General features: G+C 36.3%; 1 protein-coding gene and 1 long non-coding RNA gene across 4 annotated transcripts in view; both read left to right on the forward strand.

Annotated features, from left to right (window-relative positions):
* LOC721315 (uncharacterized) overlaps positions 1-23,698 on the forward strand; it is a 219,091-nt gene that overhangs the window by 26,446 nt on the left and 168,947 nt on the right. Inside the window, exons 4-8 of one of the 3 annotated variants that reach the window (XM_077978587.1) lie at positions 7,437-7,808; positions 7,893-8,094; positions 8,179-8,206; positions 8,291-8,850; positions 9,523-10,346. In XM_077978587.1, coding sequence (XP_077834713.1) covers positions 7,437-7,808; positions 7,893-8,094; positions 8,179-8,206; positions 8,291-8,850; positions 9,523-9,829 — 1,469 coding nt within the window. In that variant the 3' untranslated portion in view covers positions 9,830-10,346. Of the gene's footprint in view, positions 1-7,436; positions 10,347-23,698 lie in introns of those variants that run through there. The other 2 variants (XM_077978586.1, XM_077978585.1) reach the window with 2 other exon arrangements.
* Positions 17,061-21,108, forward strand: LOC144336914 (uncharacterized). The gene is made up of 3 exons (XR_013409344.1): positions 17,061-17,192; positions 17,843-18,426; positions 18,747-21,108. It is a non-coding gene; the product is annotated as an uncharacterized LOC144336914 (long non-coding RNA).

Consider the following 23,698-nt stretch of genomic DNA (forward strand, 5'->3'; position numbering starts at 1 on the left):
CGCGCCACCACACCCAGCTAATTTTTTATATTTTTAGTAGAGACGGGGTTTCACCATGTTAGCCAGGATGGTCTTGATCTCTTGACCTCCTGATCCGCCCGCCTCGACCTCCCAAAGTGCTGGGATTAGAGGCGGGAGCCACTGTGCCTGGCTTCTCTTATTTTCTTGAGCAGTGGTTTGTAGTTCTCCTTGAAGAGGTCCTTCACATCCCTGGTAAATTGTATTCCTAGGTATTTTATTTTCTTTGTAGCAATTGTGAATGGGAGTTCACTCATGATTTGGCTCTCTATTATTGGTGTATAAGAATGCTTGTGATTTTTGCACATTGATTTTGTATTCTGCGACTTTGCTGAAGTTGCTTGTCTGCTTAGAGAGGTTTTGGACTGAGACAATGGGGTTTTCTAAATATACAATCATGTCATCTGCAAATAGAGACAATTTGACTTCCTCTTTTCCTATTTGAATATCCTTTATTTCTTTTTCTTGCCTGATTGCTGTCACCAGAACTTCCAATACTATGTTGAATAAGAGTGGTAAGAGAGGCCATCCTTGTCTTGTGCCAGTTTTCAAAGGGAATGCTTCCAGTTTTTCCCCATTCAGTATGATATTGTCTGGGGGGTTGCCATAAATAGCTCTTATTATTTTGAGATATGTTCCATCTATACCTAGTTTATTGCGAGTTTTTAGTATGAAGGCTGTTGAATTTTGTCGAAGGCCTTTTCTGCCTCTATTGAGATGATCATGTGGTTTTTGTCATTGGTTCTGTTTATGCGATCAATTAGGTTTATTGATTTGTGTATGTTGAACCAGCCTTGCATCCCAGGGATGAAGCTGACTTGATCACGGTAGATAAGCTTTTTGATGTGCTGCTGGATTCGATTTGCCAGTATTTTATTGAGGATTTTTGCATCCATATTCATCAGGGATATGGACCTGAAATTTTCTTTTTTTGTTGTCTCTGCTAGGTTTTGGTATCAAGATTATGCTGGCCGCATAAAATGAGTTAGGGAGGAATCCCTCTTTTTCTGTTGTTGAGAATAGTTTCAGAAATAATAGAATCAGCTCTTCTTTGTACCTCTTATACATAGGCTGTGAATTCATCGGGTCCTGGACATTTTTGGTTGGTAGGCTCATCATTACTGCCTCGATTTCAGAACTTGTTATTGATCTATTCAGGGATTTGACTTCTTCCTGAGTTAGACTTGGGAGGGTGTATGTGTCCAGGAATTTATTCATTTCTTCTAGATTTTCTAGTTTATTTGTGTAGATAGGTTTATTCTCTGATGGTAGTTTTTATTTCTGCGGAATCAGTGGTGATGGCCCCTTTATTATTTTTGATTGCATCTATTTGATTCTTCTCTACTTTCTTCTTTATTAGACTGGCTAGCAGTCTATCTATTTTGTTGATCCTTTCAAAAAACCAGCTCCTGGATTCATTGATTTTTTTTTTTTTTTTTGAAGGATTTTTTGTGTCTCTGTCTCCTTCAGTTCTGCTCTGTTTTTAGTTATTTCTTGTCTTCTGCTAGGGTTTGAATTTGTTCTTGTTTCTCTAGTTCTTCTAATTGTGATTTTAGGTTGTCAATTTTAGATCTTTCTTGCTTTCTCTTGTGGGCATTTTTTTGCTGTAAATTTTCTAGACACTACTTTGTCTGTGTCCCAGAGATTCTGATATGTTGTGTCTTTGTTCTTATTGATTTCAAAGAACTTTTTTATTTCTGCCTTCACTTTATTATTTACCCTGTAGTCATTCAGGAGCAGGTTGCTCAGTTTCCATGTAGTTGTACGGTTTTGAGTCAGTTTCTTAATCCTGAGTTCTAATTTGATTGCACTGTGGTCTGAGCGACTGTTTGTTATGATTTCCGTTTTTTTTTACATTTGCTGAGGAGTGTTTTACTTCCAATCATGTGGAATAAGTGTGATGTGATTCCAAGAAGAATGTATATTCTGTTGATTTGTGGTAGAGTCCTGTAGATGTCTATTAGGTTTTCTTGGTCCAGAACTGAGTTCAAGTCCTGAATATCCTTGTTAGTTTTTTTTTTTTTTTTTTTTTTTTTTTGCAGTGATCTGGCTAATATTGACAGTGGGGCATTAAAGTCTCCAACTGTTATAGTGTGGGAATCTAAGCCTCTTTGTAGGTCTTTAAGAACTTGCTTTGTGATTCTGGGTTCTCCGGTATTGGGTGCATATATATTTAGGATAGTTAGCTCTTCTTGTTGCATTGATCCCTTTACCATTATGTAATGCCCTTCTTTGTCTCTTTTGATCTTTGTTGGCTTAAAGTCTACTTTATCAGAGACTAGAATTGCAGCCCGTGCTTTCTTTTGCTTTCCATTTGCTTGGTAAATATTCCTCCATCCATTTATTTTGAGTCTATGTGTGTCTTTGCACGTGAGCTGGATCTCCTGAATACAGCACTTTGATGGATCTTGACTTACTCAATTTGCCAGTCTGTGTCTTTTAATTGGGGCATTTAGCCCATTTACATTTAAGGTTAATATTGTTATGTGTGAATTTGGTCCTGTCATTATGTTGCTAGCTGGTTATTTTGCCCGTTAGTTGAGGCAGTTTCTTCATAGTGTCAATGGTCTTTACAATTTTGTATGTTTTTGCAGTTGCTGGTACCAGTTATTTTCAGTGCTTCCTTCAGGAGCTCTTGTAAGGCAGTCCTGGTAGTGACAAAATCTCTCAGCATTTGCTTGTCTGTAAAGGATTTTATTTCTCCTTTACTTATGAAGCTTAGTTTGGCTAGATATGAAATTCTGGGTTGAAAATTCTTTTCTTTAAGAATGTTGAATATTGGCCCCCCAGTCTCTTCTGGCCTGTAGGGTTTCTGCAGAGAGATCCACTGTTAGTCTAATGGGCTTCCTTTTGTGGGTAACCCGGCTTTTCTTTCTGGCTACCCTCAACGGTTTTTTCTTCATTTCAACCTTGGTGAATCTGACGAATCTATGTCTTGGGGTTGCTCTTCTCTTATCTTTGTGGTGTTCTCTGTATTTTCTGAATTTGAATGTTGGCCTGTCTTGCTAGGTCGGGGACATTCTCATGGATGATATCCTGAAGAGTGGTTCCATTCACCCTGTCACTTTCAGGTACCCCAATCAAATGTAGATTTGGTCTTTTCACATAGTCCCATATTTCTTGGAGGCTTTGTTCATTTCTTTTTATTCTTTTTTTCTCTAATCTTATCTTCTTGCTTTATTTCATTAAATTGATCTTCAATCTCTGATATGTTTTCTTCCACTTTATTGATTCAGCTATTGATATTTGCGCATGCTTCATGAAGTTCTTGTGCTGTGTTTTTCATCTCCATCAGGCATTTATGGTCTTCTCTAAACTGGTTATTCTTGTTAGCAATACCTCTGACCTTTTTTCAAGGTTCTTAGCTTCTTGGCATTGGGTTAGAACATGTTCCTTTAGCTTGGAGGAGTTCATTATTACCCACCTCTGAAATTTGTCAAATTTGAGTTTGTCAATTCATCAGACTTATTCTCCATTCAGTTTTGTTTCTTTGCTGGTGATGAGTTGTGATCCTTTGGAGGAGAACAGGCATTCTGGTTTTTGGAATTTTCAGCCTTTTTGCACTGACTTCTCCCCATTTATGGATTTATCTACTTTTGGTTTTTGATGTTGATGACCTTCGAATGGGGTCTCTGAGTAAACATCTTTTTTGTAGATGTTGCTTCTATTCCTTTCTGTTTGTTAGTTTTCCTTTTAACAGTCAGGCGCCTCTGCTGCAGATCTGCTGGAGCTTGCTGGAGGTCCACTCCAGACCCTGTTTGCCTGGTTATCACCAGTGGAGGCGATAGAACTGCAAAGATTGCTGCCTGTTCCTTCCTCTGGAAGCTTCGTCCCAGAGGCCACCCACCACATGCCAGCCAGAGCTCTCTTGATGAGGTGCCTATCAGCTTCTACTGGGAGGTGTCTCTCAATCAGGAGACACGGGTGTCAGGGACCCACTTGAGGTGGCAGTCTGACCCTTAGCAGAGCTCGAATGCTGTGCTGGTAGATCCACTCCTCTCTTCAGAGTTGTCCAGCAGGGATGTTTAAGTCTGCTGAAGCTACTCTCACAGCTGTCCCTTCCCCCAGGTGCTGTCCCAAGGAGATGGGTGTTTTATCTATATGCCCCTGACTGTGGTTGCTGCCTCTTTTTTCAGAGATGCTCTGCGCAAAGAGGAGGAATCTTGAGATACAGTCTGGTCTTGCTGAGCTGCGGTGCGCTCCACCCAGTTCAATCTTCCAGGCAGCTTTGTAAACACTATGAGGGTAAAACTGCCTACTGAAGCCTCAGCAATGACGGATGCCCTTCCCCAACCAAGCTCGAGTTTCCCAGGAGTAGCTTAGACTGCTGTGCTTGCAGCCAGAATTTCAAACCAGTGGGTCATAGCTTGCTGGGCTCCATGGGTGTGGGATCCGCCGAGCCTGACCTCTTGGCTCCCTGGCTTCAGCCTTCTTTCCAGGGGAGTGAACAGTTCTGCCTCACTGGCCTTCTGGGTGCTACTGGGGCATGGGAAAAAAAAATCTCCTACAGGTACTTTGGTGTCTGCCCAAATGGCCACCCAGTTTTGTGCTTGAAACCCAGGGCCCTGGTGTCATAGGCAACAGAGGGAATCTCCTGGTCTGCAGGTTACGAAGACCATGGGAAAAGCATAGTATCTGGGTTGGAGAGCACTGTGCTTCATGATACAGTCCCTAAACCCTTCCCTTGGCTAGGAGAGGGAGTTCCCCGACCCCTTGCACTTCCCAGGTGAGGCGACATGCCACCCTGCTTTGGCTCGTACTCAGTGAGCTGCACCCACTGTTCAACCAGTCCGAATGAGATGAACCGGGTACCTCAGTTGGAAATGCAGAAATCACGCACCTTCTGTGTCGATCGCGCTGGGAGCTGCAGACCAGAGCTGTTCCTATTCGGCCATCTTGCCAGCCTCCTCTATTTTGATTTTTATTACAGAAAGTGTGGTATAATAATATCCTGCTATAATTATATTGCTTTCCTTGTGTTTCTTCTATTCTGTCAGTATTTGCTTTATGTATTTGTAATCCTAATGTATGACACACACACACACTCACACACACACACATATTCAAAGTTTTCACAGGTTCCCAGTGAACCTACTATTGTTAATATCTTTCTTTGTCTTTTTGGAGTTTCACTGTCAAGTGCATTTTATGAAATATGAGTCTTTGACTTAAAATTTAGCTCATGTAATATTATTTTGACCTCTTCTGCTCTCACTTGATTAACATTTGCATGAAATGTCTACTTCCACCTTCCACTTTGAGTCTTTTTAACATTAGATTTCAACTGACTCTTGTCGAAAGGCAAGTTGGATCTTGGTATTTAAAAGTTTTTAATAGCCTGGGCATGGTGGCTTATGCCTGTAATCCTAGCACTTTGGGAGGCCAAGGCGGGTGGATCACCTGAGGCCAGGGGTTCCAGACCAGCCTGGTCAACACTGTGGAACCCCGTCTCTACTAAGAATACAAAAATTAGCTGGGCGTGTTGGTGGACTTTTGTTATCCCAGCTACTCAGGAGTCTGAGGCAGGAGAATTGCTTGAACCTCAGAGGCAGAGGTTATAGTGAGCTGAGATAGTGTCATTGCACTCCAGCCTGGGCGACAAGAGTAAAACTTTGTCTCAAAAGAAAAAATGTTAATAAATCTATTAAAAATCTGTTGATTTGAAAGTTAATTTTCCATATATTTAAATAATTTTCTGAAAGTGAAGGAGTTACTTTTATTTTATTACCTATTCTATTTGATTCTTGCATCTTGTCCCTCATTTTCTCTCTTTCTGTCTTCCTTTGTTTCTTTCTGATTTTTGCATTGATATACTTTCACTTTCTTATTTTTCTTTTGTATATGATACCGTTGGGATTACATAAAACCTCTAAATTTTTTTTTTGTGTATGATACCGTTGGGATTACATAAAACCTCTAAAACTAAAACAGTATATTTTAATCAGGTGAAAAATTAGCTTCAGTTGCATAAAAAATTCTTCCTTATTATGTCTGACCTTAAATTTGTCACTGATGTTGCTAAGTTTATGTGTTTATGTTGTATATACATTTACAGATGTTTATAATAATTCCTATGCTTTTATCTCTCAAATATTAGAGAATAATTAAAAATGTTTTCTGCACCATTAGAATAATGCTAGAAATTCAGTTTTTTGTATGTGCATATCTTTCCTAGAAAATAATGTATTTTTATATGATTAGGTGTTGTTTTCTTACATTGTTATTTTCACTGGTAAGAACTGCTTTCAGCATCTTTCGTATGGAAGACATATGCAGTGCCAAGATACTTCTTAAGAATTTAGTTATTTTGAAAGTTTTTGTTGTTGTTGTTTGTTTTTTCCTATTAGGCAGTACCGATTTGCTGATGGCATTATTCTCACTTGATAGGTATTTTTTTTCTTTTTCTTTTTTGGACTTTGACTATATCACACAGTTCTCTTCTGGCCTGCAAATCTTTTGTTGACAATTCACTGGTTATTTTTGTTCTTATCCTCATTTTTCTGATTTTCTATACTCTTCTGTGTTCCTATTTCACTCATTGAATGTTATTCAGTTTTTAAAATTAGTGTATACATTTTTAATGGTTTCTTTCTGAAAATTTTATAATATTTTTGATGAGATTATATTACCCTATTTTGTATAGATTGTAATCTCTGAGATTTGGACATTTAAAAAGGCTACCTGTCACATAATTTATAATGTAGCTTTGTCCTGGCATAGTCAGAAAACAGTCATCTTGGCTAGAGATTATGTGGGTCTCTCAAACATCTCCTTGAGATTTGTCTTGTCTGAAATTTTGTGTTTGGTTTTAGTTAAAAGAGATTATTTTTGTTTCTTCTGAAAAGTAATCACTTGATACACTGTTCTCTCTCTGCAGCACTGCAGTGCTCTGCTGCAGTGTATTTACCTTTGGTCTCAGCAGACTCAAACTGTCATTTCAAAGTATACCACTGTATCTATCAGCCCTTTTTGTCGTGAGAGACAGAAACCAGTGTGTGGAAAGGGTTGTAGAAGACAAAAATTAAATCATATGTGCCAATATTTTACTTTCCTTAAAAAAAAAAAAAAAAGAACATACAGAAGTTGACAATTTGCTTCTGAAGGGACTAGGTAATATTGAGGAGTAGAAAGAGTTGTATTGGGTAAATTTAACAAACTTTTCTTTTTTTCTATGTGGCTCTTTGCATTGGTCTTAATTCAGGCACTGCATGCACTTAACTCATGTATAAATTATTCACATGTGTATTTTGGTCTGTGTGTTTTTATTACATTTCTATGTCTATGAAGACTTAGGGCCTGTGTCATATTGCAATGTCATCTTGCTTATGTAGTTTGAATAATTTTGTAGGTTAAATTTGGAAACTATATTTACCTGAGTCTAATAAGTGGACTAATTTGTTATTTTTATTTCTTTTCAGTTATATGTTCTCATTTTGCTCAAGACCTTTGGCCAGAGCAGGGCATAGAAGATTCTTTCCAAAAAGTTACATTGAGAAGATATGAAAAATGTGGACCTGAGAATTTACAGTTAAAAATTGGTTGTACCAATGTGGATGAGTGTAAGGTGCACAAAGAAGGTTATAATCAGCTTAACCATAGTTTGACAACTACACAGAGCAAAGTATTTCAATGTGGCAAATATGCAAATGTCTTTCATAAATGTTCAAATTCAAACAGACGTAAGGTAAGGCATACTGGAAAGAAACTTTTGAAATGTAAAGAATATGTCAGATCATTTTGCATGCGTTCACACCTATCTCACCATAAAAGAATTTACAGTAGAGAGAATTCCTACAAATGTGAAGAAGATGGCAAAGCCTTTAACCGGTCCTCAACCCTTACTTATCATAAGAGAATTCATACTGGAAAGAAACTCTACAAATGTAAAGAATGTGGCAAAGCCTTTAGTAATTTCTCAGTCCTTACTAAACATAAGGTAATTCATACTGGAGAGAAACCCTACAAATGTGAAGAACATGGCAAAGCCTTCAGCTGGTCCTCAAGCCTTACTAAACACAAGAGAATTCATGCTGGAGAGAAACCCTACAAATGTGAAGAATGTGGCAAAGCCTTTAAGTGGTACTCAAACCTTAGTTATCATAAGAAAATTCATACTGGAGAGAAACCCTACAAATGTGAAGAATGTGGCAAAGGCTTTAGTACGTTCTCAGTCCTTACTAAACATAAGGTAATTCATACTGGAGAGAAACGCTACAAATGTGAAGAATGTGGCAAAGCCTATAAGTGGCGCTCAACCCTTAGTTATCATAAGAAAATTCATACTGGACAGAAACCCTACAAATGTGAAGAATGTGGCAAAGGCTTTAGTACGTTCTCAGTCCTTACTAAACATAAGGTAATTCATACTGGAGAGAAACTCTACAAATGTGAAGAATGTGGCAAAGCCTTTAAGTGGTCCTCAATCCTTACCAAACATAAGAAAATTCATACTGGAGAGAAACCCTACAAATGTGAAGAATGTGGCAAAACCTTTAGTAAGGTCTCAGTCCTTACTAAGCATAAGGTAATTCATACTGGAGAGAAACCCTACAAATGTGAAGAATGTGGCAAAGCCTTCGGCTGGTCCTCAAGCCTTGCTAACCACCAGAGAATTCATGCTGGACAGAAACCCTACAAATGTAAAGAATGTGGCAAAGCCTTTAGTAAGTTCTCAGTCCTTACTAAACATAAGGTAATTCATACTGGAGATAAACCCTACAAATGTGAAGAATGTGGCAAAGCCTTTGGCTGGTCCTCTAGCCTTACTAAACACCAAAGAATTCATGCTGGAGAGAAACCCTACAAATGTGAAGAATGTGGCAAAACCTTTAAGTGGTTCTCAAACCTTAGTTATCATAAGAAAATTCATACTGGAGAGAAACCCTATAAATGTGAAGAATGTGGCAAAGGCTTTAGTACGTTCTCAGTCCTTACTAAACATAAGGTAATTCATACTGGAGAGAAACTCTACAAATGTGAAGAATGTGGCAAAGCCTATAAGTGGCGCTCAACCCTTAGTTATCATAAGAAAATTCATACTAGAGAGAAACCCTATAAATGTGAAGAATGTGGCAAAGGCTTTAGTACGTTCTCAGTCCTTACTAAACATAAGGTAATTCATACTGGAGAGAAACCCTACAAATGTGAAGAATGTGGCAAAGCCTTCAGCTGGCTCTCAGTCTTTAGTAAACATAAAGAAACTCATGCTGGAGAGAAATTCTACAAATGTGAAGAATGTGGCAAAACTTTTAAACAGTCCTCAACCCTTATGACGCATGAGAAAATTCATACTGAAGAGAAACCCTACAAATGTGAAGAATGTGGCAAAAGCTTTAGTAGGTTCTCAATCCTTACTAAACATAAGGTAATTCATACTGGAGAGAAACTCTACAAATGTGAAGAATGTGGCAAAGCCTATAAGTGGTCCTCAACCCTTAGTTATCATAAAAAAATTCATACTGGAGAGAAACCCCACAAGTGTGAAGAATGTGGCAAAGGCTTTAGTACTTTCTCAATCCTTACTAAACATAAGAGAATTCATACTGGAGAGAAACCCTACAAATGTAAAGAATGTGGCAAAGGCTTTAGTAGGTTCTCAATCCTTACTAAACATAAGGTAATTCATACTGGAGAGAAACCCTACAAATGTGAAGAATGTGGCAAAGCCTTCAGCCGGTTCTCAGTCTTTAGTAAACATAAGAAAATTCATGCTGGAGGGAAATTTTACAAACGTGAAGAATGTGACAAGGCTTTTAAACAGTCCTCAACCCTTACTACATACAAGAAAATTCATACTGGAGAGAAACACTAGAAATGTGAAGACTGTGGCAAAGGCTTCAACCAGTCCTCAAGCCTTATGGAGCATAAGATAATTCATACTAGAGAGAAACCCTACAAATGTGAAGAATGTGATAAAGACTTCAACTGGTCCTCACACCTTACTGCTCATAAAAGAATTCATACTGGAGGAAAAACCCTACAAATGTGAAAAATGTGGCAAACGTTTTAATTAGTTCTCAACTCTTACTGAACATAAGGGAATTTATACAGGAGGGAAACCCTACAAATGTGAAGAATGTGGCAAGCCTTTAAACAGCTGTCACACTTGATTGTAGATAACTCATACTGGAGAAAACTACTAGAATAAACCATGTGGCAAAACATTTAACCAATGCTCATGACTTATTGCAAAGGAAAGCATTTATACTAGCCTGGGCAACAGAGAGAGACTCTGTCTGGAAAAAAAAAATTGTGAATGCCACTAATATCTTCCCACATCTTACTAAACATCAGAGCGTTCATACTAAATAAAAGCATTAAGAGTGCAATTACTCTCACTAGATCTTTCAGAAAATAAAAGCCCTTAAAGTATAGAAGAATATTAATTTTGAGGAAACACATTACAAATATAAAGAGGGTTGTAGTATATTTACTTGTATCACAGATTTTATTGTACACATTTTGTACTACAGGAATACCTGAGGTAGTTTTTCCAACTTTGCTCAACATCAGGGAATTTATATTGAAGAATAACCCTGCAAGTTTAATAAGTTTGGAAAAACATTTTTTCAAAAACTACTGATTATAAAACACAAAAGAGTTCGTATTAAAATGTATTTTTGCAGATATATAAAAGTAAAAAATATTTAATCCAAAAGTAAATTTATGTCAATATGAGAGAATTCACAGTAGAAATATCTGTCTCAAATTTCAGACATTACACTAAATCAGACTGCTGAATATAGGAATAAATCCAAAACTAAAGTTGGTAAAAAGAAAAATTATTTGTTTATAACTTTAAAAGAAGTAGATTTTGAGAAGTTATAATTAAATTTAAAGTATACTTATATCTTAAAAATACAGATTTTTTTTGGCCAGACACAGTGGCTTATACCCATAAGGTCAACACTTTGTGATGCCAAGGTGGGCAGATCACCTGAGGTCAGGAGTTCAAGACCAGCCTGGCCAACATGGTGGAATCCCATATCTACTAAAAAGAAATACACATGCGCCAAGCATGGTGGTGTACACCTGTAGTCCCAGCTACGTGGGAGGCTGAGGCATGAGAATCACTTGAACCTGGGAGCCAGAAGTTTCAGTAAGCTGAGATTTTTGCCAGTGCACTGCAGCCCAGGTGACAGTGAGACTCTGTTCCCTCACACCCAATAAAAAGACAGCTTATTTGGAAACTGAATAATGATGGAATTCAACTCTTAAATTGCTTCCTGCTATTTCTTCATTTCTGTTGCATTCACATGTAAAAGAATGTGATCAATTCTTTTTGCATCAAAGATTTGGGAGACTTTTTTAATAGGTGGTTATTATTTATGACCCTTCTTATGGATGACTAAGGAAATTAAAATGTAAGATGCATGATGAAAATCTAAGTAGAAAGGCTATTTGTGGTTAACTTATGGAATTGAGTGATGTATGAAGTAGGTATTCTGAGTAATTTTTTTTTTTTTTTTTTTGGGAGGGAATCTCATTCTGTTGCCTAGGCTGGAGTGTAGTGGCGTGATCTCGGCTCACTATAAGCTCCTCCTCACAGGTTCAAGCTATTCTGCCTCAGCTTCCCAAGAGGCTGAGATTACAGGTGCCTATGACCACATCCAGCTAATTTTTGTATTTTAGTAAAACGAGGTTTCACCACGTTGGCCAGGCTGTTATTGAACTTTTGATATCAAGTGATCTGTCCACCTCGGCCTCCCAAAGTGCTGTGATTATAGGCATGAGCCACTGCGCCTGGCCCTTAGTAATATTGTAATGCAGAATTATGAGATAAAATTATTCTTTTTTTTTTTTTTTTTTTTTTTTTGAGACGGAGTCTCGCTTTGTGGCCCAGGCTGGAGTGCAGTGGCTGGATCTCAGCTCACTGCAAGCTCCGCCTGCTGGGTTTATGCCATTCTCCTTCCTCAGCCTCCCAAGTAGCTGGGACTACAGTTGCCCGCCACCTTGCCCGGCTAGTTTTTTGTATTTTTTAGTAGAGACGGGGTTTCACCATGTTAGCCAGGATGGTCTCGATCTCCTGACCTCGTGATCCACCCGTCTCGGCCTCCCAAAGTGCTGGGATTACAGGCTTGAGCCACCGCGCCCGGCCAATTATTCTTAATTATAGTTAAAATTAACTAAATTACTGTCATTTTACTAATTGTACTTTTATGTGATGAAACTACGTTTTTTAAAGTTTTAGGTTATGTGTTACTTTAATTTTTTAATTCAACATTTATAACATGTTAAATACTGTTATACATTGAAAAAGTGTTATTATGCCACTAATTTTAACCTATTTCACCTTACTCAAGGGTATATTTAGAAGATAGTAACAATTCACTATTTGCTAACATAATAGACTAACATCTCTAGTATTCTTTTTCAGTGGCTTTAAACTGAAAATAAGTTAAATAGTATGGTTCCTGCAGGTTAAATTTTTTTGACATTTAAATTTATTTTTCTTAGTTTTTGTGTGTACATGATATGTGTATACATTTATGCCATATATGGCATATTTTGATACATTCATAAAATATATAATAATCACATGGTAAATAAGGTACCTATAACCTGGCTTTTATGTTTTGCATTACAAACAATTTAATTCTACAGTCTTAGTTATTCTAAATTGTACAATTAAATTGTTATTGACTACATGGTTATTTTTATGGTGATAAAAATTGTAAATAAGTGTAAATAAAATCAATATATTTCTGAGTCCTGAATAATTTTCAAAAATTTATTGTATATTTTTTGAACATGTGGCCTCTGCCTGTGAGCATATAATAGAGTTTTAGTTTTGACCTGCATAGAGTTAAATATACACGTCTCTTAGTCTAAAGATATAACTTAGGTTTAATGAGTAAGTGTGTTTGTTTCACTATAAATTTGTAAGTATTTTCAGAAGAAAAGAGTAATATTGAAGCAAAATAAATCATTTTAGTAAGATGTCTAATTTACTAGGAAACAAAAATCCTCAAAAATGTTAAAAGCGAATGTATACTCTTTGCTTTGTATTCAATTTATACAACTATCTTATAGCTTATCATTTAGAATCTTTCCATGCAAACTTTCTGTTTTTGCTTGCATGATACTGGTGCTCGACCCATAATCTTTTTGTTTCTTTTTTTGTTTTATAGTTTATGAAGTGTTTATTATCTGAGCTGATGTGTAGTTAAAATAATATTTTTTATAAAATTTCATCATGCACACAAAATTATTTTTAGACATAATTCCACAATTTGTGTATTAAGTTATGTTTTATTTTGTTAAAACATTTCATTAGGTTCTTTTAATGGGAAAATCCTATATAAGCTTACTTTTCTTTAGTTACTGTTCCCTTAACTTTTTATAAGTGACATTGAGTCAATTTGTTTCAGTAAGTACTAGGGAAGCTTCATAAGTCATGCAGATGCTTTTACATATAAATGTAGCAAACAAACATGACAGTGCTCAGTGTGTAACAGATGCTCCATAATTAGTCATAAATACTCCTGCTAAAGTTAGTTTGTAACTTCGAGTCAGAGATGGAAAATACCAATTGCAAAGAAATAACATTGATTCTTCTGCGTTATGATTACAGTCATAACACAAATAAAATAACACAAATCAAATAACATTGATTTTTCTTTGTTATGACTACAGTTTTCTCGTTGTTGATTTCACACGGTATGTTGTAGGTTTTAAGGAGAACATTGTTTTTTTTAAAAATTTTTTTTGAGATGGGAGTCTCGCTCTGTTGCCCAGGCTGGAGTGCAGTGGTGCAATCTCGCCTCACTGCAAGCTCTGCCTCCCGGGTTCACACAATTCTCCTGCCTCAGCCTCCCAAGTAGCTGGAACTACAGGCATCTGCCACCACGCCCGGCTAATTTTTTGTATAACATTGGTATTTTTTAATGCACTGAAAAATCGGTTTTAACTGGAAGGTTTGTTTATCAATAACTTTTAAGACTGGTTAGTTAACATAAAAGATATACACTGTCTACCAAAGAGAGGATTAAATCAGCATGGTGTTCCTTCATAAGAGAAAGAGATTGGATTTTCATACAAAGTGTGGCAGATATATAATTTGCTAGAACACACATATATTATAAAAATTAAATTTTTAAGAGAATTAATAGTGAACAATTTTCAATTTAGTTATTTAGGATGTACTTACAGCACAACTTATAGTTCCATGTAAAATCCTCTATTTTAAAGTGTCAGTGTTAAAGATTGCAAAACAATAAAATGACCCCTATAAATCTGGAATAATACTTATTTTCCATATTGATATTACAATTTGAAGAAATTTATCGCTCATTTTTTAAATAAATTTTTAGGAGGTTGAAGTTTAGTCTACAGTTTATATTGTTAGTCACCTAACTGTAGCGAGCTCCTTGATCATTTTCTCTTAAAACTTTCAGAGATAATGGCAGCTTCTGGATTAAAACATTTCCTGTTAGTTTGCATGCAAACCAGTTTACCATGATCACAGTGGCCAGTCATGGGAGCATAAGCAAGCCTGCCCCTTTTCGTGTCTTTCATACTGTTACCACAAACACCAGTAACTCCAGGTGCCCCAAGCTTAAAATAAAAACCCTAGAGTCATTGGTTTCTCCCATGCACTGTGCTGGGTTCAGAACATGCTGTTGAACATCAACGTTCCTATGGTTATGACTGACAAATGAGAAAACAGCAAAAAAAAACTATATTTTGGTAGGATTCTGCTAAGTTTATAAAAGAGATAGACAGTATTTGAAACATTGTTATCCTTCTATAGTGTCTTAAAAATATATTTTTAACTTGACAAAATGTATATTAATTTTGTAAAACAACATTTTGAAGTATATATACATTGTCAAATGCTTAGTTCTACATGCTTAATGCTTTATCTCATTGGTAACGTTTTTGTGGTTAGACAACATGAAATTGTAAGCATTTTTCAAAAATACAAATACATTGTTGTGAACTATAGTCACCATACTGTACAATAAATCTCTTGAAATTATTTCTTTTATCCAAGTATAATTACGTGTTCTTGGACAGACCTTTATCAATCCCCTCGTCTCTTCTAAATAAATACCTTGGCATTTGGTGGTCACCATTTTACTCTGCATCAATGAGATTAACTTTTTTAGAATCCGTGTGTAAGTGAAATCACGAGACATGAATTTTTCTGTGCCTCGCTTATTTCAACTAATTTAATGTCCTCCAGTTTAATCCCTGTGATTGAAAATAATATAATTTTTGTTATTTAAAGATTAATAGTCTTCCATTGTGTATATCTACCACATTGTCTTTATTTACTCATTCAGTGTTGAACTGTTGATTTTATATATTTTACACATGAAGAGTGCTGCAAAAAACCTAGAAGTGCAAATGTTTCTTCATTCTGATTTCATTTGTTTTGGATATACAATGGGGCAATTTTTTTTTTTTTTTTTTTTTTGAGACAGAGTCTCACTCTGTGGCGCAGGCTGGAGTGCAGTGGCCGGATCTCAGCTCACTGCAAGCTCCGCCTCCCGGGTTTACGCCATTCTCCTGCCTCAGCCTCCCGAGTAGCTGGAACTACAGGTGCCCGCCACCTCGCCCGGCTAGTTGTTTTTTGTATTTTTTAGTAGAGACGGGGTTTCACGGTGTTAGCCAGGATAGTCTCGAACTCCTGACCTCGTGATCCCCCCCTCTCGGCCTCCCAAAGTGCTGGGATTACAGGCTTGAGCCACCGCGCCCAGCCGTACAATGGGGCAATTGTTATATGGTAGTTTGATTTTTAAGTTTTTTGAGAGAACTATTTTGTCTTTCATAATGACCGTCCTCACTTACACAACGAATAGTGTGCAAGAATTTTCTTCAGATTTCTACCAACACTTTTTCTTCTTAATTAGAGTCATTCCAACAGAAGTGAGTTGATATCTCATAGTTTTTTTGGCTTGCCTTGCCGTGACAATAATTGACATTCAGCGTTTTAAAAATATATCTGTTGGCCGTATATGTATCTTTTTCTGAAAAATATTTAAGCCTTTTTCTCATTTTCAATAGTTATTTTCAGTAGTTATTTGTTTTTTGTTTTATAGTCATTTGAGTGTGTTTTGATATTAATCCCTTGTCACATTTATGATTGCAAATATTTTCTTCCATTTTTTGGTTGTCTCACCCTGTTGATTGTATTATATTCTGTGCAGCAGTTTTTAAATTTAAAATAATCAGATTAATCTATTTTTTCATTTTGCCTCTTGGGATTTGAGGTCAAATTTTAAAAATCCCTGCCCAACCAATGTTACAGGGTTTTCAGTCTATATTTTTGTAGTAGTTTCAGAGTTTTAGATGTATTTAAGTGTATTAAATGTATTTAAGTATCAAATTTATTTTGTGTTTTTATTTTATTTATCTAATTTATTTATGCTGTGAGTTGAGGGTCTTATTAAATTCTTCTGCATGTGGATATAAACTTTTCTCAACACCATTTATTGAAGATACTACCTTTTGCCTAAGAAATTGCCACCTTTATTTAAAAAGCAGATGACTGTAAATACATCCGTATATTTCTGGTCTCCTTTTTCTTCTCTACTGGCCTGTGTGTCTGTTTTTATGCAGGTACCATACTTTTTTTTTTTTTTTTTTTTTTTTTTTGAGACGGAGTCTCACGCTGTTGCCCAGGCTGGAGTGCAGTGGCGCGATCTCGGCTCACTGCAAGCTCCGCCTCCCGGGTTCCCGCCATTCTCCTGCCTCAGCCTCCTGAGTGGCTGGGACTACAGGCGCCCGCCACCGCGCCCGGCTAATTTTTTGTATTTTTAGTAGAGACGGGGTTTCACTGTGGTCTCGATCTCCTGACCTTGTGATCCACCCGCCTCGGCCTCCCAAAGTGCTGGGATTACAGGCTTGAGCCACCGCGCCCGGCCACTTTTTTTTTTTTTTAGCTATAAAATTTTAGTATATTTCAAAGTCAGGTAGAGTGATACCTTTACTTTTTCTGTTGTTTGGTTGCTTTGGCTATTCAGGGTCTCTTGTACTCTATAAATTTTAGATATATTTTTAAAAATTTGTTGATTATATCATTGGTATTTCGATAGAGGTTGCATTGTATCTGTACATCATTTTGTACAGTACAGATGTTTAACAATATTAGTAATGCCAATTTATGAAGCAGTAATATTTTTTCAATTGTGTATTAATTTCTTTCACTCATTTAGTGATAGTTGTCAGTGTATAGAAATTCTGCTGACTTGGATGTTGCTTTTGTATTCTGCAAGTTTAGTAAATTTGTTTTATTAGTCCTACTAATTTTTAGTAATGTCTTAGACTTTTGTTTACTTAAGATTATGTATAGAAATAAAAAATTACACAGGAATAGCTTAACAATTTTTCTAATCTCAGTGCTCTGATTTTATTTTCTAATTTCTCTGTCTTGGATATTTAGTACTATGTTTAATAAGACTGAAGAAAGTGGGTAATTTTGTCTTCTTGCTCTTAGAGTAAAAGCTTACAAGATTTCCCTGTTTAGTATGTTATCAGCTGTGCTTTGTTTTGTCTGCTTGTTATATGTGGCATTTATTGGCTTGAGCTTCTTTTTTCAGAAATTTATCATGAAGAAATGTTGAATTTTGTTAAACTCTTATTCTGCATGTATTTAAATGTTAGAGATGTGAAATCACATATAATTCTACATAGATGTAAAAATATTCTCAGAGACTTCTATGAACATGCATGCAAAGTAGAAAACTTAGAGAAAATAGATTAACTCCTGGATACACAAAACTTCTCAAGATTGAACCAGAAAACAACAGAAGTCTTTTTTTTTTTTTTTTTTTTTTTTGAGATAGAGTCTATCTCTGTCACCCAGGCTGGAATGCAGTGGCATGATCTTGGCTCACTGCAAGCTCTGCCTCTAGGATTCACACCATTCTCCTGCCTCTGCCTCCCGATTAGCTGGGACTACTGGCACCTGCCACCACTCCCAGCTAATTTTTTGTGTTTTTGGTAGAGATGGGGTTTCACCATGTTAGCCAGGATGTTCTCGATCTGCCGAACTCATATTCCCACCTTGGCCATCCAAAGTGCTGGGATTACAGGCATGAGCCACAGTGCCCGGCCTAATAACAAGTCTTTAGCAGAGCAAAAATGTATAACACGTATAATGACATTGAATAAGTAATAATAAACCTACTAACCATAAAAAGCCCTGGATCGTATGAAATGGCAGCCAAGTTTTACCACATATACAAAGATAAGCTGGTCCTAAGCCTACTTTATGTATTCCAAAAAATCAAGGTGGGATTTCACCCTAACTAATTATATGAAATCAGTGAAATATATGAAACTAAAATCTAGTGAAGACACAAGATAAAAAGGAAACTACAAGTCAATATTCTGGGTGAATATTGGAACAATAATCCTCCATGAAATACTAGCAAACTGAATTCAAAAGCAAATCAGAATGTTAATTTTCTTTCTTTCTTTTTTTTTTTTTTCTGGAGACGGAGTCTCGCTCTGTCACCCAGGCTGGAGTGCAGTGGCCGGATCTCGGCTCACTGCAAGCTCCGTCTCCCAGGTTCACGCCATTCTCCTGCCTCAGCCTCCCGAGTAGCTGGGACTACAGGCGCCTGCCACCTCGCCCGGCTCGTTTTTTGTATTTTTTAGTAGAGACGGGGTTTCACTGTGTTAGCCAGGATGGTCTCGATCTCCTGACCTCGTGATCCGCCCGTCTCGGCCTCCCAAAGTGCTGGGATTACAGGCTTGAGCCACCGCGCCCGGCCCAGAATGTTAATTTTCTACAATCATATGAGCTTTATTCCATAAATACAAAGATGTTTCATCATATGCAAATCAATAAGTGTGATTCACCATGTAAAGATAACTAAAAAAAATATTTAACAATAGGGACAGAAAAAGCATTCAAGAAAATCCAATATTGACTCAAAAATGTTGTCAGCACACTAGACATTGATGAAACATATCTCAATAAGAGTCATCTATGACAAATCCTTAGCCATCATCATACTAAAAGAGCAAGAACTGGAAGCATTCATAAGAATAAAAATATCAATTCTAAACTGTCCTATTGAAGTTATGGAGTCCTAGCCAGAGAAATAAAAGGAATCCAAACAGAAAACAAAGGAAGTCAAATTATCTTTACTGATGATAGAATTCTCTACCTAGAATACTTTAAAGATTTCACCAAAAGACTCCTAAGTGTGAAAAAAGACTTCAAAAAAATATGAGAATACAAAATCAACACAAATGCATAGCATTTCTGTACACCAATAATATTCAAACAGAACAAAAAACAGCTCTATTTACAGTAGCCACAAGCAAACAAAAAAACTCTGGAAATACATTAAATCAATGGAGTAAAATATCTCTACAAAGAACAACAAAACATTGCTGAAAGAAATGAGAGGCATTTCTTTTGCAAATAAATGCAAAAATATTGCATGTTCATGGGTTCAAAGAATATAATTAAAATGGTCATTCTGCCTAAAGCAGCCTACAGATTAAGTGCTATTTTTATCAGACTATCCATGATGCTTTTTCATAGAATTAGAAAAAGAAAACTATTCTAAATTATATACAAAAGAATTAAGGAGATTGAATAGCCAAGACAGCATCAGACTAAAAGAATAAATCTGGGCCGAGCGTGGTGGCTCATGCCTGTCATCTCAGCCCTTTGGTAGACTGAGGTGGATGGATCACCTGAGGTCAGAAATTTGAGACCAGCCTGGCCAACGTGGTGAAACCTGCGTCTCTACTAAATACAAAAAATTAGCCAGGTGTGGTGGTGCATGCCTGTAATCCCAGTTACTTGGGAGGCTGAAGCAAGAGAATCACTTGAACCTGGGTAGTGGAGGTTGCAGTGAGCCAAGATTGCATCAGAGTAACCAGTATGACATGGTTCTGGTACAAAAATATACATATAGACCAATGAAATGGAATAGAGAGTCCTGAATTAAGCTATACTTTACAACCAGGTTATTTTTACAAAACCAACAGAAATAAACAAAAGGGGAATAAACTCCCTATTCAGTAAATAATACTGGGAAAACTGGTTAGTCATATGTGGAGGAAAATTGTACTCCTACCTTTTTCTATATATAAAAATAAATAACATAGATTAAAGACTTGATCTGTGAGTCTCCAAGCTACAAAAATCTTAGAAGAATACTTAGAAAATATTGGCCTCTGGAAAGAATTTATGACTAACATCTAACATGAGTGGAACCAAAATAAAAATTAAAAATGGCATCTAATCCAAAGAGCTTTTGCACAGTAAAAGAAACTATCAACAAAGTAAACAGATGACCTACAGTATGAAATAAAATATTTGCAAACTGCAGACAATGAAGGATTAGTATACAGAATCTATAAAACATTTAATAAAAAGAGCAAACAAGATATGAATAGCCAGCTTCTCAAAAGAAGACATATGAGCTGCCAATAAACATGTAAAAATTGCTCAACATTCCTAATTATTAGAAAGATGTAAATCAAAGTGACAGTGTGATACCATTTCACACCAGTAAGAATGACTGTTGTTAAAAGTAAGATAAATAAGATGTTGAAGTTGTGGAGAAGAGGAAATCTTTCTGCACTGTTGGTGGGAATGCAAATTCATTCAGGGCCTGTGCAGAGCAGTTTGGAGACTTCTCAAATAACTAAAAATAGAATTGCCATTTGACCAATCAAGCCCATTACTGGGTGTCTGCCCCAAAAAGAATACATAATTTTGCTAAAGAGACACCAGCACTCACAAGTTCATTGCAGCACTATACATAATAGCAAAAGCAGAATTAAAGCAGTTGCCCATGAATCTCTTATTGGATAAGAAAAGTGATGTGGTTATACAACCTCCAATACTATGCAGCAACATGAATGCAGCATGGACGCTAAAAATTGGGTGCACATGGAAACAAAGATGAAAACAATAAACACTGGGAATTCTATAAAGAAGGAGGAAGGATGGGAGATAAGCATTGAAAATCTGCTTAGGTATGATGTACACTACTTGGGCAATGGAATTATTAAGTGTCCAAACCCCAACATCATGTAGTATACCTGTTTTACAAATCTGCACATGTATCCTTTAAATATAAAATAAAAATAATAAAATGCTTTTTGGTATAATGACATGTTCTATTTTTCCAGCTCTGGGTTAATAGTTGAAAGGGGTGAAAGACAAATTTTCACCCCTTAAGACATAGTGGTGAATGTTTCTATACAAGGTCTCACATTTTATAAGCTAACCTCTGAAATTTCTTTGTCTATAGCCAAAAAGTGTTTTATTTTCAAGTGTGCAGGTAAAACAAATTACAGCTTTATTATTTATGTATTAACTGTACACTAGACTATAGACTTAATTTGTTACTCTACTGTTTTGGGAGAAAATGTGGTAAGTGGCTTAATCATATTTTTTTCAGAATGAACTATTTTTGAAAGGGTGAGACTAAAAATTATGCTAAATTACTGAATTAGAAATATAAAACATTTTTTCTTAAAAAAAAAAAAGCACAAGGCCGGGCGCGGTGGCTCAAGCCTGTAATCCCAGCACTTTGGGAGGCCGAGGCGGGCGGATCACGAGGTCAGGAGATCGAGACCATCCTGGCTAACACGGTGAAACCCCGTCTCTACTAAAAATACAAAAAGAAATTAGCCGGGCGTGGTGGCGGGCGCCTGTAGTCCCAGCTACTCCGGAGGCTGAGGCAGGAGAATGGTGTGAACCCGGGAGGCGGAGCTTGCAGTGAGCCGAGATCGCGCCACTGCACTCCAGTCTGGGCGACAGAGCGAGACTCCGTCTCAAAAAAAAAAAAAAAAAAAAAAAAGCACAAAAAGCTTATGGTCATATTCCAAAAATAATTCAACAGAAAGTGGGGGTTAGGCCGGGCGCGGTGGCTCAAGCCTGTAATCTCAGCACTTTGGGAGGCTGAGACGGGCGGATCACGAGGTCAGGAGATTGAGACCATCCTAGCTAACACGGTGAAACCCCGTCTCTACTAAAAAAAAAAAAAATACAAAAAACTAGCCGGGCGAGGCGGTGGGCGCCTGTAGTCCCAGCTACTCGGGAGGCTGAGGCAGGAGAATGGCCTAAACCCAGGAGGCAGAGCTTGCAGTGAGGTGAGATCCGGCCACTGCACTCCAGCCTGGGCGACAGAGCGAGACTCCGTCTCAAAAAAGAAAAAAAAAAAAGAAGGGGTTATTTAAGACCACAGTGCTGCAAATGCTCATTTCATCACAATCATTCCTGTGAAAAATAGAAATAATGGGTCAGAAGGTATTTTTAGAGTACTTTTCTTATGCCATTGCAGTATGAAATTACTGTCTTTATTACTCTCCATACAAAAGTCTTTACTTGAACAAAAGATGCCATGAATTTCAAGGGAATCTGCTCACACATTTATTCTCCCTAGAAGGGCACTTACGTGTTTGCAATCAGAGTGTAGCCTTTCTTGCCTTCCTTGTGCTGCTGTGTTTGAAATAAAAAGGCAGCAAGTAAAGAAGAATCAACCATGACATTTCTAATTTCAATGGCCACAGCCTCTGTAATTTAGTGTTATATTACCTAGAAATAATGACAGTATTTCAAAACTGAGAAAAATAAAGTGATACTTTATATTTTTAGTTCATTATTTAGTTTATAAAAATTTATAGTTTCTGATTTATTATATGCTAAAAAACCTGAACCTGCAGATATCTCAAATTTCCACCTAGATGATAGTATTAATATTTTAATAGCTTATAATCGAGAGTCAAAATTGCCCCATTTGATTTACTGGAAAGCAGTTATTTATCTTCTAAGTGTAAATAGGTTATCCATAATCTTAAACATACAGATCTTTTAAGATTAGCACTATGTCTAAATTTAAATAAAATTTATAAGCTTGTAAAAACATACATTTTCATACTCATTTTCTAATAAAAGTGAAAAAGCAAAAGAAATGTTGTTAAAATGATTTTAAATGAAACTTTATATATCTTCATTAAATAATATTTAAAACCACATTGTGAGTGATAAGTAATTCCAATCATTTTTAGTCACTGAGAAAATTTAAATTATTCAATTGAAAGAAGTGTTCTTATATTAGCGTTTCTGAAACTCAGAAACTGTAGACTACTCAATGGATGATGATGTACATGCAGACCACGAATTTTCTATGTAATAATAGGCTAATCCTAGATTTTAATATAAAAATGTAATATATGTCTAAGTTAAAACTAGTGACTTTTAAGTCATGAGAGATATCATCGTTAGAATCCCTTTATCAAAGTATTTGGTTAAATGCAGAGTGTCTGTCAGTTTTATAATTAGAGAGAGGAAGGCATCATGTTTTTTATTTACTTGTTTAATGAATTTATGTTAATTTGATAAATTTCAATATAGTTTAAAAATAAAATTTTTATCTAACAAGTGAAGGAAATCACTTATTTAAAAATATAGAGAGAATTTTACTCTAAACAGTTGCTTCAGAGTCTGTCTTTTAAAGTACTATACTATTTTGAACATTAAAAATCAACAGTCTATTTCTGAGTGCTGGGTTCTGTCTGTTCATGATATTAAAAGTTTACTTACCTACATCTGTAAATGAGCAAGCCATTTGAAATTTTATATATATATATATATATATATAAAAGATGTATATGTTTCCTAAAATTTTAAGGTGAACAACCACATTTTTCTCTGGTGCAATAGCTTATTTCATTCTCTCTTATAAAAAAAAAA

This window comes from Macaca mulatta, chromosome 19, assembly GCF_049350105.2.
Source record: "Macaca mulatta isolate MMU2019108-1 chromosome 19, T2T-MMU8v2.0, whole genome shotgun sequence".
In the NCBI taxonomy this organism is placed as follows: Eukaryota; Metazoa; Chordata; class Mammalia; order Primates; family Cercopithecidae; genus Macaca; species Macaca mulatta.